Source organism: Corvus moneduloides, chromosome 3 (assembly GCF_009650955.1).
Source record: "Corvus moneduloides isolate bCorMon1 chromosome 3, bCorMon1.pri, whole genome shotgun sequence".
NCBI lineage: Eukaryota > Metazoa > Chordata > Aves > Passeriformes > Corvidae > Corvus > Corvus moneduloides.
In genome coordinates this window covers 66603929-66619770 of record NC_045478.1, presented here as the reverse complement: position 1 = coordinate 66619770, position 15842 = coordinate 66603929, and the positions used below count along the sequence as shown (strand labels likewise).

At 41.9% G+C, this 15842-nt stretch overlaps 1 protein-coding gene across 1 annotated transcript in view; it reads right to left on the bottom strand.

Moving 5' to 3' along the window:
* Positions 1-212: 212 nt before the first annotated feature.
* Positions 213-15842, bottom strand: part of TXLNB (taxilin beta) — a 36325-nt gene continuing 20695 nt past the window's right edge. Inside the window, exons 7-10 of the mRNA XM_032102006.1 lie at positions 11846-11920; positions 6535-6627; positions 5321-5416; positions 213-4233 (exon numbers count right to left, since the gene is read on the bottom strand). Coding sequence (XP_031957897.1) covers positions 3436-4233; positions 5321-5416; positions 6535-6627; positions 11846-11920 — 1062 coding nt within the window. The 3' untranslated portion in view covers positions 213-3435. The remainder of the gene's footprint in view (positions 4234-5320; positions 5417-6534; positions 6628-11845; positions 11921-15842) is intronic.

Sequence of the window (15842 nt, the reverse complement as noted above, 5' to 3'; positions counted from 1 at the left end):
TTGTGGGTTTCTGTGCCTTGAGTGCAGAGGCACCTTGAGGGAAGTGCAGCAGAGCTGTTGTGCAGACTGCCATCCCAAAGGCTTTTCACAAGGACACCGATACTGTGCAGAGTCAGTTTTATATAGGGTACCAGTGGAAGAAAAGAGCAAGGGAGGCCAGGAATTAATGTTGAAGAAGAATGAGAAAATGAAGGTTAGCACACAGGAACCTGTCATGGTGATGGTGATTTAATCTTCCAGTCTGATGCAGTGGATGATTAACAGGTGCTTGATTAAATTTTACAGATTTTCCACCACTATGAGGGTACTACAGCCTTCCACAGCTCTACAGGCTGTGAGATTATACATAAACCATCCCCACAGTTTGACTCTAAATGCTCTTTGCAGCCTGGGATCAGCCAGAATTTTCCCTACAATTCCTATCCCTTGTAAACACATGAAACCAAATCCTGAAACTAAAAGGTATAAAGGTCACTCTCCTGTGCTTTCAGTGTTGTATGTGTGCACTGAAAATGAGCAGGAAACTGCTGGGATAAAATGCAGTTGGTACATGGTATTAAAGAAGAGAAGCAACAGGTATGTGAGAGAAACTCATAGTAATAGGAATTGCAAGTATGTGAGTGCAGTGTTAGAATTACAAGGGCAAAAATGAGGAAGGTGGAATAGAGGGGGAGTAATTTTCCCAGAAGACTATGTATTTATTCATGAGGAATGATGCTGTAAGAATAAATCATAACTATGTAGGAAGTTTTTATCTGCAGGATCCTTGTCTCCCTGCTCGCTGAAGTTGGAAGGTATGAGACATCAGTTACATAATTAAAGATGTGACCATAATGATTATGCAAAATGGAACCAATCTAAAGTTGCAAGGCCATTATTATTGAACATTTGAATGTATAAGAAAACATCAACAACTGAAGACTATTTGAAGAAAAAGAAAGGCCTATTTAAAGAAAAATAAGTTGGTTTCATGCAGGTAGTTACTAAAATGGCAACAGAATCAAACAAGATCAAGAATTAAAACCCCCAAAACATTAACAAGTACATAAATTGCATCAATTTTAAAAGTCACCCTAACAACAAACAAAACTTGTAATGGAAACTATATTTCTACCAACTTCAGTCAATGGAAACTAAAAAAAGTGTATCAGGTGAGTATAACTTTTTATCTTAGGATAAAGATTTGTTACAGATTAATGTTTTCACAGGCACATAACTGGCTTGGTTTTTAGAGATGGCCATTCGCTTAGGGCTTTGAATCTGAATATTTGATGGGATTCATGTTGCCTAATTTAGATACCTAACAGTAGGCATATTAAATTTAAATTTGTTGTGTTGGGCTGGCTCTAGAATCTGAAGAGAAATATCGTCTTCAGAGAGAAAGTAATTCCTTCTGACTTGGCTGCCAGTCTTACCATGAGATAACTTGTCCTCAAAAGATGCTTTTTCTTCTTCACTGTAAAAGGCTTATAAAAGGAGCTTAAGATAACTACGACTCACATTATCTACTTTCAGATGATTAAAGACATGAGATAAATCCTGCAGGTCTTGTTATCTAACATAAAGCATTCACACTTGAAAACTGTACCGATAATAGCTACAGGCCATATCCAAACACAGTGTGGCAACTTACACTCTGTATACTCCAAGAGTTAGCTCTGGAAAAGGCTGGACCAAACAGTGCACATGCATATTTAACCAGAGTAGGAACCATGTTGGCAGTAAGCAAAGATTCAAACCCCATTTTAGGAGGGTGGCATGCTGGAAGGACTCTATGGCCACTGTTTCCCATGGTCTGCCAAAAATGACATCTTTCCTCATGGTTCATGTGTATTTCGACTTTGGCTTGAATGAGTAACTTTGTCTTCAGGGTCTTCTTGGGATCGGTCCATAAACATGGGTTTCTTTGATTTTAATATTTCCCTTTTCAACTTCTAAACATCTTTAAACAAGAGTTTAATTGCCCTTTTCAAATTCTTAAGCTATCCAGCTGAGACTCTGAAAGGCCTGGATGGAATTCAGAGGAAGGAGATGAGAAACAAGGAATGTGTCCACAGGATTTTTAAAACTTTCTTTTTAAAAGCCTCCTTACTCTCCTTGCTTGAGACAGTAGAGCTGTCTGGGTAGGTACCCTCTCTTTCCTCCTTCCTTCTTCATCTCTGTTCTTGGCACCAGAATAAACCAGTTTCTGGCAAGGTGGCTACATTATTAAGCAAGAGTTGTTGGCAGGCAGATGGGAAGAGCCGGTTAGACAAGATAAGCGGATGAGAATGTAGCCAGCCCCTGGAGGTGTCTGTGAGAGATATTTCTACTTTCCTGGTTCCTCTTTGCTTCTGGGTTATTGACTTGTGCTCTGCTTCTAGAATGGGGTGACAGGCAAGTGTTCTCATCCTTCTGCTGGGAGCATTAGCACATGCAGCAGTGCCAGGAGGAAGCTGTGGTTCATGTGGCTGTAACTGGGAGGGACTGCACCATCCAGAAGCATGATCTCAGGATTATTCTTCTGGAATACATCCTAGTACCTTCCCCTCTGCTTTCTGCTCCTTGCCTAGAAACTGGGATCTGCAACCAACTTCTGAATTTCTAATCTCATTTGTGAGCTGGAAACAGGCATGATCACCACTGTTGGGCTTGTGATTCCAAACAGTATGACAGTGTAGCAGTTTTTTATTGGATGGAGACAGAGAGTTGTGACCCCCTACCTTGGAAATTGCTATCAGTTTGGAAATTGATGTTATTTTCAGTTATTTTATGGGAATCTAGAAAAGATCTTTTTCCTTTCCCTGTAGTTCTGTTGAAAACAAAACCTATTCTAGAACACTGAGCAGGAAAGACCAATGGAAGGTAAGGCTGAAAGCTTGTGGGTATTTAGGCTACAGTGCTGAGTGGTCATTTCCTTGCCCAAAAATTCACCTCTGGTTGTTGAACTGCTCCTTGGATATGGCTGACCACATTTATACTTTCACTATTTTACTTTGTAATTACAGATTCATTTCACCTCATTTACTAAAATCACTTGTGTGTCCGAGTAGGCCATCTTTTATGCAATGTCGAAACAAATAGATAGAATTAATCGTGAGTCTTTAAATATATGCATGAGAATTGCAATGGTTTTGGAAACATGGTACTGCAACACTAAAATTATTTTGCTGAATGAGATGACTCATCATGCCTGGGAAAAAAAGATCCTGTGATTTCATTGTATTTTCATGTCATTAAGAAAATATTATACTTCAAGCAGATGAAGGACTGCAAAATTGGCAGACCCATTATTACTGGATAGTGGTAGCAAAGAGAAGTGCATTACATTTGCATACAGATACATGAGTGTGTTTTAGGAACCAATTTTTGTTTCTTTAAAAAAAAAAAGGTCTCAATTTAGAGGACAAAGCAGAGCTCTGGTTTACAGAAGACAAGCCTGGAAACATGGTGTCTTCAGTCCACTGCTTCCATGTCTGTGTCCCCTGTTTGCTCTGCAGACTGACCTTGGACAGCTGTATCTCCTGGGTCATCTGCACATTCTGCAGCTTTTGGTGGACAATGAATGGGTCCTGGCGTATTCTCAAGGGGAGTGGGTGTGCTTTGTGTGGGTGTTGGCACGTTTTCGGGGGTTGCTGGCATGCTTTCAGTGGGTGTTGGCATATTCCCAGTGGGTACTAGCACACTCTCGGGAGGCATTGGCACACTTTCTGTGGGTGTTGGCACCCTGTCTGGAAGTGAGGCCATGCTTTTGGTGGGCTTTGACACATCCTTGGTGGCCGCTGTCATACTTTCAGTGAGTGCTGGTGTGCGTTCAGTGGGTGTTGGTGTGCTTGTGCTGGGCTGCTCACAGTGATTCCCAGCCTCTGAATGTGGAAGGAGAAGAGCAGGGGATTCTGGCAGCAGGATGGCACTGCATGTTTGAGTGTCACAGGTCTCTGGATTGCTGCTGTTGCTTGGGAGGGACTCCTCTGCCTTGTGGGACACCCTGAAAGCTTCAGCCAGCTGCTTCAGCATCTTCTTGTCACTCTCATGCAGCTCAATGCTTGCCTGCTCAGAGGAGGAAGGGGTTGTATCAGTGTCATCATCTTCTTCTTCTTCTAAGATGCTGTTTCCATTCACCTCTTCTGGGAACTGTGCTTGCTTTATTTTTTTGTACAATTCATTCCTCTCTTCCTGCAGAGCACGGCAAAGGTTCTCTAGCCTCTGGATTTTCAGCACGAAGCACTCATATTCCTTGGACCTCATGGCTTTCTGTAGACAAAGACATCAGGCAAAGGTACAGGCTCAGTTTGGTTGCATACAATTCATTAGTGGAACTGGCAATTAGGAAATAATTTGAGATCTAAGCAGCCCTCAGAGGATGCTGCCAGGTGGCTGGCTTTCACCAACTGCTCTTCAATAACTCTGGTCTTTTGGAAAGCTTCAAGAGGAAATTCATCCCTGTAACTACAGTGTATTAACATTCTGCATACATATTCAGATCAATTTCACTCAAATACATTTGCAGGAATACCTACTGATGATGTGGAGAGATGGAAAAGCATAGTGGATGTCCATACAGATAAGCATCCAAAAGCCTACTTGGACTTTTGGTAGGTGTGCGTGTGAATTTGGAGAAAAACAAGCTGCTTTATATTTTTTGTTTATCTTGCTTCTGGGTTCTGTGAGAGCGTCCTGAATTGAAGCATTTTCTACACCCAGTGAGGAAACAAGAGATACAGAAATCGAAGTAGCAATAGCACAGAGCTACAAAGCTAACCAGAAAGATCTGGTCCAAGTTCAGCATATGTTTGGGGTGAAATTTCAGGCAGCCTCTTACCTTCTTTGAATGAGTTCCAATGTGCTTATGAACTTCCTTTGCAATGCCCCTGGGATGGCACATTTAAAGGTATGGTGAGACACAATACTTGCTTTTGACTCTTAGAGTTTGACTACACAGGAAGTTAATGAAAGGCATGATTTTAAAGTTCATTAGCTAGAACACATTAATTCCCTGGGTAGATGCTCTTATGCAGAAAGTAGCATGAAGTGAACTAATGCCAATTTGCTTCTATGGGAGAGCATTAAGAATCACCCATTTTTAGAGCACTTAAAATTCAGAGTTACATAATTCAGTTTATCATGGATGTAGTGAATGCCTGCACAATTTAAAAGCCCTAGCAGCTGGGATTGTCTTTTTCCTTAAAGACATCCAATTGTCAAGGTAGCTTGAAAGAGAGATCCTTACATTCAAGAAGAAACTTTTCACTGACTTCTGGCAGTTTCAGGTTATCTCATCTCCTGGTTAAAGCTTTATGTGGGGAAAAGGATGCATCTTGATATGGGAAAGACTGCTCACCTCTTCAATCATGTCCAGTAATGCTCTGTTACAGTTCTCAAACCTGGATTTCCATGTAGCAGTATCCTTTTCCAACTTCTTCATTTTCTTTGTCATCTATAGAATCAGGAAGAAAAGCTGAATCACAACAGAAATTCCATGGTGCAGATGAAATTAGGGCAGCCCCTTTATTCAAGTCTTTGGCCCTACTCATAACTCTTCTACCAGCGGCTGTAGTGTCTGTGCTAAGTAATAATTTATGTTAAGGGATGGATTTCATTTTAAGTAGCTGCTATATAACTTTCAGCCTCTAGTCTGTAGTCCCAAAAGTAGGACCAATTGATTATAGCCAACTTCCAGCATACAAACTACCACAAAAACAAAAGGCAAAGCAATGGTGGAATCTTCGTCTCTTTACCAGACCACAGTGTTAGATTGCTGGGAAGTTAAAGATGGGCTCTTCTGAGCCATCGAGGCCAGGCAAGTTCCCCCTGGATTAGGCACCCCTCTATACTACTTCCAAAACACACCACTAGCTAAATAGCACCATTTTCCCTTCTGTTTTCTGCAGACAGAACTCTCTGTGAAGAATCATTAGAGGCTGCCGGGATCAGGGCGTGAGGATTTTGAGCCTTGGTGGCAGAGCAGAACGCTGTTAATTATGAAAGCAGGTACAACATGTGGATGGGAATGGGGTTTTAACTCCCATTCATCACAGGAAATAAGAACCCCAGCTGCAAGGAAACTGTTTGTTGGACTGTTTCCATATGGTGGAAAGGGGATGGTGGGCTTCAGCTCTGCCTACACACTCAGGTAGAAAGATACGTAGCCTATGTCAAACTCTCTGTACCAGTGTCAGTCATCCAGAAGTTCACTCCTGGGAACATGGTCTGATAAATGTGGCTCCAGACTCCCCCTCTGGTATGTCTTAGGGATCTGTACCCAACCACCACATTAGATTTTATGTAAAATGTTTATTCTTCCAGGCATTTTCAGTTTTAGCTAAAACGGAGAGCTTTCTGTGCTCCTTTCTGCTGTTCAGCTTGCAGAGCTGAAATCTAACCTGCTGTCACTTGTGGCTGAGTGTGTCCTAAATCTTATTTCAATTGTTGATGAGATTATTCTTCAAAATGTGCAGAAATGGTCCCATCTCAGATAGAATTATTACAGTAAGAAATATCAGAATCTAAAAGGAAACTATCAATTACAGAGTTCAAGCATGAGCTCCTACTCACTTTTTCCATCTCCTGTTTGAATGTGGCAAACACTTCATTGCTTTTGGTCAATGTTTTCTGAAATTCTTCAAACCTTTCAGAGTAGAGAGTGATCTGTATTAACAGAGAGAAAAAAAAAACCCACTCAGTAATTTCAGAACATCCAGGATGGTGAACTTCTACTTTGGTAGAAGATAATAAAATAAGTGTTGTGTTTGAACATGGAAATTAGCTTCTGTTTGGAGATCATGAAGCACAAACATCAGGGAAGAGAAACTCTATGCATTTTTTTATGGTTGCAAACTACTATGATTCCTCTACTGCAGAAAGGTAAACTGAGTAAGAATAGAAAGAGCCAGGCAAGTGATTTTAAAAGTACCTGGGAATTATGGATGCCCTGTTCTCCTGAATGTTGCAGCTGTGGTGTCTCTATACAGAGTGCCCAGAAAAAAAGTAATTCTGTAGATATCAAGACTTCTGAAAACATTTTCCTTGGTTTGATCCCTGGCCCACTTCCATGGGCAAGGACTAACCTGAGCTGATCCAACCACTGATGCTATGCAGGACCATGCAGTGGGATTAACTCAAGGTGGGAGCCAGCGTGAGCAGAGCTGTGCCTGAGCTCTAAGCCTTGCTTCACCATGCAGACATCCCCAAACCCCAGCTTTAACCTGGGGGTTTCAGCCCTGACAGAGGATCTCAATACTGCCTGGCTGCCTGGCTGTTCACCTGCCTTGTGGATTACTCCTCCAGCCAGGCTGGGACCTGGGTACTACCCTGGCTATGATGCTTTTGATGTCCAAGTGAGCTGGGGGAGAGGCATCCCCACATCACGCTGCCGTCCCGCTCTTCCATCTTTCCACCTGATGGCTCCGGCTGTGGCCAGGAGCTGCACAGGCAGTGCTTGATGTGCTTCACTGGACTCCCCTGTTCAAGAGGAGTGTCTTTCTATGTTATCTGGCATGTAAGCAAAGCCCACCCTTCACTTTCACACCACAGTGACTCTGCACTGGATTCCTTCAAGATGCATCCCTGCACCACAGCCTGAGTGAGCTGAGAGAGCACCTTGTCAGCTCTGTTTTGGACTGCAGCTGTAGGCAAGGCCAACAAAGACAGAGAAAGCCATCCACAGCCAGCCTCTTCTGCCAGTTTCACTTCATGAAGCAGAGCAGAAGAAAGTTCTGTTGCAATGTGGCAGCATTTCAGACTACCAGAGCTCCATATTTTGCTATCAGTTTATACCTGGCAGCCCTGTGAAAGTTCATCTGTGGCTGTATTTTGTCATTATTACTTTTTTTTTTTTGTACCTAAAATCATCAGATGGTTTTAGGGGAACAAATGTTCTAAAGATCTGAGGTTAGTTTTTCTGTAAGATTTTCTTGTTTTCAACTTTTTCTGGTTGTTTTGTTTGGTTGGTTGGTTTGTTTTTTTTTTTTTTTTTTTTTTTTTGTTTGGTGGGGCTTTTTTGTTTGTTTGTTTGTTTGGTGGTTTTTCTTCCTTTGGAAAAGAAGACCAGCTCTAGCTTGTTCCCTTCCTTCTGGTGCCAGAACAGTGGTCGGAACTTTCTGGTCCCAGCAGTGTTTAGGTGATCAGACATTTAATCTATCCAGCCTGGCAGCTCTTAGGGAAAGTAATGGTGTCACATGTGGTGGCTGAGGCAGGGTGGGTGCAGAGCATTGGGAGGTTCAAGAGCAGCCTGCAGTATTCCGGTGTGTGGGTGGAAGCTGGTTGCCCTCTCTCTCCACACCAGCAGGGAGCTGGATAAAGGATTATCTAGAAGCTTTTCTTTAGTGTGGTGCCAGCTAACTCACCCCCTCCTCTGATACTTCTGTGCAGTTACTGAGGAAAAGAAGATTTACAGAATGTTGCTAATAGTGGGGTGGCTTTAATTCTGATTTTGAAATTAGGTATCATCAATTATGTATCATGTTCGTTCAAGATAGTTGTTATGGTGCCCCAATGCAAAGTACAGTGGATGTGTTCTAGCTAAGTACAACCTGGGTTGTAAGGGCTTTGGAGGCTGTGAGGAGGGCTCTGGCTTCACCCTACCCCATGGAGCTGGGTGAAGACACCGGAGGTTAACCCATATGGAGTGCTCGGTGGTGCCAATATCAGAGCGAGCTGGTGTGGAGCTTGCCTGTCTGAATTTATACAAGGCTGTAGCCAGAGCTGTGACCTAGGCACAAACAAAAACTCAGAGGGATTTGTCTTAGCAGCCCAAGTTCCACAGCCTAAGTGGGACACTGATACCAAGTGTATCAGTGGAACACTGACATTTGGAAGAGATGTCATAGCTCTAAGGAGAAATGCCTGAGCATCCCAAAGCCAGATGATGGAGCAGGGGTGGGAGTCAGACAACTGAGGCTCCTAGCCCAGGTCTGTTTTAAAAAAACTCACCTCAATTCTGTCTCTGCTTTCCCTTCCAATTTTTGCGTATTGTTTAATTAGGTCAAAAACCTTTAACGTTTGAACAGGGCAAGCTCTGACCTCAGCTGGGGCCCTAGGCGGCACCATAGCACCAAGAACAGCTTCTGCAATTTAAAGCTGAATAATAAAGGAATGTTTTCATAGTGTCTGGGAACAGGCTGTGAGAGGTGTCTCTCACTAGGAGCATGTACCTGTGCTCCGAGGTCAGGGAGATGAGGACCCCCTTGCTGCATCCAGCAGGACTGTGTGGGCAGGGAGGGCAGAGGCAGCACAGCTGTGAGTGCAAGGCCTTGGGAAGTGGGGGCACCTCAGCATTGCCATGCTGAGAGGGTGCTACAGTGGGGACACCCCTTTGGCCTTGTTATGTTCTTCTTGGTTGCCATGGCCTAGTGGTTGCACTAAAGGTCTCGACTGACTTCTATATTTTTATTTTGTTCCAGTGTGTGAAGCTAAAATAGTCTGCCTAAGCATCATGCCTGGGGAGAGCATGCAGCATCCTGGGAAGCAGCACCACAGTTTGGGTGTACCCCCTCAGATAGTGCCAGATCCCTGTCACCATTTGGAGCGCCGGATTTGGCTCTCTCAGGCACATTGTGCCACCCAGAGACAGGCTGGCATGAACAGGATGTCCCCAGTTCTTTCCAGCTCAAGGAAGCAGTGGGCGTTCATCACCTCCTCTGAAACAGAGTAATATCTCACTGTGAAGGTTATATTATGGCTTCTCCCTATCTCACTGACCCACTGTCTTCTCTTAAATTTCCATGCATCTGTTCCTCATGGAATCATAGAAATCATAGAAAGTCTTGTGTTGGAAGGGACCCCAAAGACCATCCCTGCAATGGGCAGGGACACCTTCCACTAGACCAGGTTGCTCAGTGTCCCATCCTACCTGTCCTGGAACACTTCCAGGGATGGCACATAATATCTATTTATTGCTTTGTGTTGTTTGCATCAAGGAACTCTTTATGCTCTTTCTGTTCTGCACTTGCACAACACCCTGCATGATAGCATCTGGTCCATGAGGGAGGTCCTTTGGTGCTACCATAGAGGAAATAATAAAAATTTAAAAATATAATACTAATAATGTTATTATTCCCAGCTGAGGTGTAAGTGACAGAGTTCTCACACTTGAGCAACACACCTAACTGCATGTTTCATTTCAGGAAGTGAATCACCTAATTTTTGTCTGTACAAGTCTGCAAGGGGCACGTGTATTCTCAGTGCCTTTACAGACTTACTTGACTAGGTTTTTCTGAAAACACTTTTTCTGTTTCAAATGTGTGCCTAATATATTCTAGTTTTTATCAATACCTCCAGTTTCATTAAACTGGCTACAGAGGTCTGCCTGCATTTTTTTTTTTTTTCTTCTGGTTGAACATGAAAGTTTAATTAAAACCACTCTGAGAAAATCAGGAGCAGGTTTGCAGTCGGGACAGACTCAGTTGGAGGCCTTTGAGGTTTGATTGCAGGACCTGTCAATCTATTGTCAGCAGCAGTTTATATGATGTTCTTCAGTGTGCCACTGGCTTATCTCAGCCTTTGAATAAACATGTGAAAAACAAAACCCCTCTTAACATATTTCCAAGTTATCAGTTTAACACCAGCATTTCTTGACTGCTCAACAGGTAGCAATTAGACCATCTGCAAGGGAAAAGCTGGGACAACTTGCCTGTATGATTAACTGTGAGCAAGGGCTAGGAGGGCGCTTCTTGATGGATGAGGAGATTGGCAGCTGCAAGAGGGGCTGATGGACTGACACCACCTCCCTCAAGGTTCTGCTAGAGGGGAATCTTTCTCACAGACAGGTCAAGGAAGATAAATCTACATAAGTGTTTCTTAAATCTAGAAAAATCTACTGATACTCTCTCCTTTTAATGTCATCTAGTGTTCTCATTCATCGATTCAAGGTCTCACTTGACTATTCAAGGTTGATTGTTGCATTGCTCCCAAAGTGTAGTATATTCTGCCTATTTCTTGGTTTTACTGTCTTTCACTCCAGCTTGACTGCTGGTGTAATTTTGGTGAGTAATTTTATTTTATTGAAAGTTTCAAATTACAATTAAGCACTGAAATTCTAGAGACCCCTTTCTATAAGCCCTTAGTAGACAGAATTCCTGTTAAAGTTAGTGAAAATGATGCTTTTGCACCCCAGTCCATAAAAGCATATGGACACAGCAGCTCCAGTTTGGTAAACATGTTTCCTGATTCATATGTGCTTCAGTGATTTGCGGTATTAGAAACCTGCCTGAAGGGTAGTTATGGTGAATAATCGAGGCGCACACGTTGTTCTGTGGTTGAGTACTATATACACTCATAAATCATGGCACATTAGAATGATTAGGGTCGGAAGGGACCTTTAAAGATCACATAGTTCAGTCCTCCTGCCTTAGGCAGGGACACTTTTCACTGATCAGGTTGCTTCAAGCCCCATCCAGACAGCCTTGTACACTACCAGGGATGGGGAATCCACAGCTTCTCTGGACAGCCTTTTCCAGTGTCTCACCATCCTCCCAGCAATGCATTTCTTCCTCATATCTAATATAAATCTCTCTTCTTTCACTTCAAAACTGTTACCTCTTGTCCTATCACATGCTCTGGCAAATAGTCTCTCTCCATCATTATAAACCTCTTTTAAATACCAAAAATTTGCAAAAGGGTCTCCCCTGGGCCTTCTCTTCTCTTCTTTAGACTAAACAACCCACTTGTCAGAGTATGATTTGCAGTATGGGCATTACCTTACAGTTGGCTTGAAAATAACCTGCTTCCTTTGCAATAGTCTATGGGATGTAGAATGAGGCTAGAAGGAATACACAGAAAGTAGTTTGGATACTTTACCTGGAATGTGCCTCATGGGTTAAAAACTGGCAAACAAAGGCACACCATGCAATCACCTCTCCTACGTCACCTGTGCCTGTAGGACAGTCTCTTGCTCCTTTAACATTTTGGCCTGGAGCTTCCATTCTGCAGCTTGGTTCAGGAGCTGTGTTTTGGGCGACAGAGAGAAAACTGTTAGGTCCCTAGTTTATCAGCTGGAAATCCTCATCCTCCAGCTACTCTTACTATGATAAGGAGTGATCTAGCTTTCAGGTGAATATAGTTAGAGCAGTTAGGTAAGACAGAGTATTTTGTATTATCCTGAGATACGGGACAGGCTATACGGGTTCCAAAGGCATATTTGAATAGGAGTTCAAAACCTACTTGGAATTAAGTGTGGTATTTAATCATATCTTCACCAGACTTCTAGAGAATGGTTATGGTACTTTCTGGCATGTTCATTTCAGCACAGCTCCAGCCAAATTCCTGCTCTCCAGTGAATGGCAAACTTCCTTTTGCAATAATGACCATGACTTAGCATGTGGGTATTGTCACAGTCAGACCTGCCTCAAAAAAATCTGCAAGTTTTCAGAAAGCCAGTGCATAGTAAATGTCATAAATTTTGTGCTGTCTGTTATCTCTGGGCTCTGTTTGCATTGGCAAGTGGAGAATTCCAGCTCAGGGTGATAAATGTCTCGGGTTAAGTAGGCAGCCCAGGAGGAGCTTGACTGCAGTTTCTTGCCTGGCTGCTCCTGGGAAGGTGTGATTCCCTACTCCAAGGTGATTGGCAAAATCACATTCTGGCGTGCAGGCTGCAGATAGAGCAGGTGGAGGATTGGTCGAGGCTGAATGAATTGTAGCAATGAGGCGTGCAGAGACCTTTCCTAGCTACAGTTCTGAGCCAGCACTTCCATACAGTAGTGCTGTACTAGTAGTACACAGTAGTATTTTAGCAATTGGTTTAATCTGAAAGCAGGGAACATTTACCAAAGTGTTAAAGAAATGTCCCTGTTGTCTACCAAACATTTATAAAGTGTTTTATTAGTCAGGCCAAATACATTTTAGAAAAATAATGCTAATGATAGCTTGAGAAAGGAGACATAAAGAAGTTATTTTACCACAGGATTTTGCTCTGTTGCATTAAATTGTACTTAAATTGTACTGTAAATTGTATTTAAAATAGCACAGCTGGGCTCTAAAAATATATTGAAAATTAAAAGGATTGTGTACGTCAGTGGATCTTACTTGTACTGGAACTGAAAGGTGAGTAGAAGCACATGCAGAAAATGTATTTGATCCCCAGTAAAAACTTTTATTCTCAATATTTTATTGGAAATAACACATGTAAACTATGCAAATACCACCCGGTAAAAGAGCTGAGGATGAACCCTAAAATGCTGACTGCTTCCAGCTGTTTGTGGCACAGAGACTATCTGAATTAGACATATAAACATATATATATTAGCTCTAGAAAAATATTTCTTCCATCAATTCTCCCTTTTGATTTGGACCCACTGAATTTTTGCCATCTAAAGTTTCCTAGACAAGAATGTTTTACAGCTCAATTATGAAGAAACGTCGTGTTGTATTTGTTTTATACCTGCCTCTTAATATTTATTTTGAGAATTTAATTTGATGTTCGGTTCAATGGAGATAAATCAAGTTCTTGAATTCAGATCTTGTTGATTAAAATTTCAAATAGGTTGTGCCATAGCCAGTAAAAAGAGCTGGTGTGGGTTAAATGAGCATCAGTTCATTCATTTATTTTCTCGGAAGAGGGTATGCTTTACATATGTAAAAAAAAATCAATTTTTTTTAAGTTTTGATGAAATCTGGATTTTTAAGTTTCACCTTTCTTTGATATCTACTTTTTTAGAGTGCTTTTTAGAATTTATAGGGTTTGAATGATTTAATGAAAAGTCATTTGAAAACCTTCAGAGCTACCCAGTCTCTATACCAGTCATTGCTTCCAAGAACTGGGCTTTTATCTGTATTGCTTTAATCTCAGCTAGGGTTACCTCCATACGCAGTGTGACTGGAATAATTAAAAGATCCCACCTCCTGCACCATGTCTTTGGCCGCAGCGTAACAGATGAACAGAGAAGGCAAAGAAATACTGCTTCTTTTGCCTCTTAATGAAATCCCTCTCTCTTATTGACCCACATAGCTTCTGCAGTCAGTAAAAATCCAAGAGTTAATAAACTCTTCTGTAATGGAAGCAAGCCACAGAGAGGCTTGCTCAAATTAGCATGCATTCTTATGCAGCCTGAGGTCATCTGCAAACACCAAGCTGGGAGAAAACGAGTCAGAACTGATACATTTATTAATAGACTATGAAGTGGTAACAAGGAGGCTGAAGTATCAAGAAATGAATAAATATTGCATGTGGTGTTTACAGAGCAGCACTTTAGTGAAGCGTGGTGATGCTACACTGTATTTATTATTAGAGCTAGGATAGCTGCTGGAGGCCCAGACAGTCACAGGGGCTGGCTTAGTGAAAATGAAGCTTCGCTTTTTTGCTGTCAGACTTGGTAAATTACAATTATATAGAAATCTGACCAATACCTTGCAGTCATATACTTGAAAGCCTCAGACACTTTAAACTGCAATTAATTGCACATCAAAGTTTGTATTAGAAGTGCTGAAAATATTTGGTATGGGGGAGAGGATGTCCAAGAAGTGCTGACCAGTTCCAGGATGGTGGTAAAATTGCATCCTTTGGTCAAGTTGACATTTGTGAAAGCCGTATTATGAACCATTGCTGATTAAATTCAGAATCACATTCTTTGACGCATGTGTAGAGTGAATGGTGCAAGAAATGAGGTCCTTTTGAGGTGTACAGACTCTGCAAGAGGGGACATCTCTCCTTGCCTAAATCTAAGCCTAAAACTAACCCTAACCCCGAGCACCTAATCCTAACCCTAACCCTATCCCATAATAATATTTGAAAAATTAAGTAGTTTTGCACGGGGGCAGAGATTCCCACATGGAAGAAGTGCATGGGAAAGCATCAAAGTGAGCCTTCAAAGAGTAATCAAATAGATAAAAGAATACAATTATTTTCATTTAAGAACATTTACAAAATCCTGCAGCAAAGGTCATGCACAGGGATGAGAAAATTCTATGGAGAGAAAGGTTCTGAAAACTGTTCTAATTTTGCACATTACTGAGCTGGAGAGAGTTACAGCTGAGTGAGAAAACTCCATCAAAAGCACCTTGATTTCATACATACATGTATATACATTACTCCCACAGACCCTAGCACAATAGCTGGGTGGGTGGGACTAAGATCACATCAATAGGATGGAGGTGGGAGTCAAGTGTAGGCCAGATCTCTGGGTGTTCGGCTACCTGTGATGAATCGTGACATGCTTAATTATGCCTTGACTCATTGCATGGCTTTTGGCCTGAAGTTCTGCAGCTAAATCTACCTTGCTTGGAGGTGATGTTAGCCATACATCACCAGCTTACCTCAAGGGCAGGATTTTTAAGCATTAATTTGGACAATGGGAAAAATATTCTTTGTACACTGTGCATGCTATTATACACCCACTGTGTAAAGGTTTTGTAGTGTGTTTTCAAACCTGTTATTTCATACACACAGCAAAGCCAAAAAGAAAATCTTCCACTCCCAATTGTAGACAGTGATGACTTTCAGTGCTTTAAAAGAAATGAAAATACCAAAACTGCATTTCTGGATAATGCACACAAAGAAGTTTTGACTAAAATAGGGACAATCACAGGTGACAAGCAGCCCCAAAACTCATGTTCTGAGACGTGCAGCAAGAAAGATCATCGACACCATATGCCAGTTTTCCACAGAGCCAATGCCTGGTCTTTTATGTCTTCTGTTTTGAGGATGTTTTTTCTCCCAGTATCTGAAATCTGGTACTCAGTAGCAGAACTCCCAGTGACAGCAGTAAAGTAAGCCCATATTTGCCTTGCCATTGTAAATGATTTCTTGGACATGTTTACTGGAGTTTAAATCTGCCAAGAATCAGTGGTTATGAATGAAATTTTGGGGTTTGGCTTTATGTAGGTGTCAGAGTGAAATGGAATAAGTCAGCTGGACTACAAATTGTCATGCA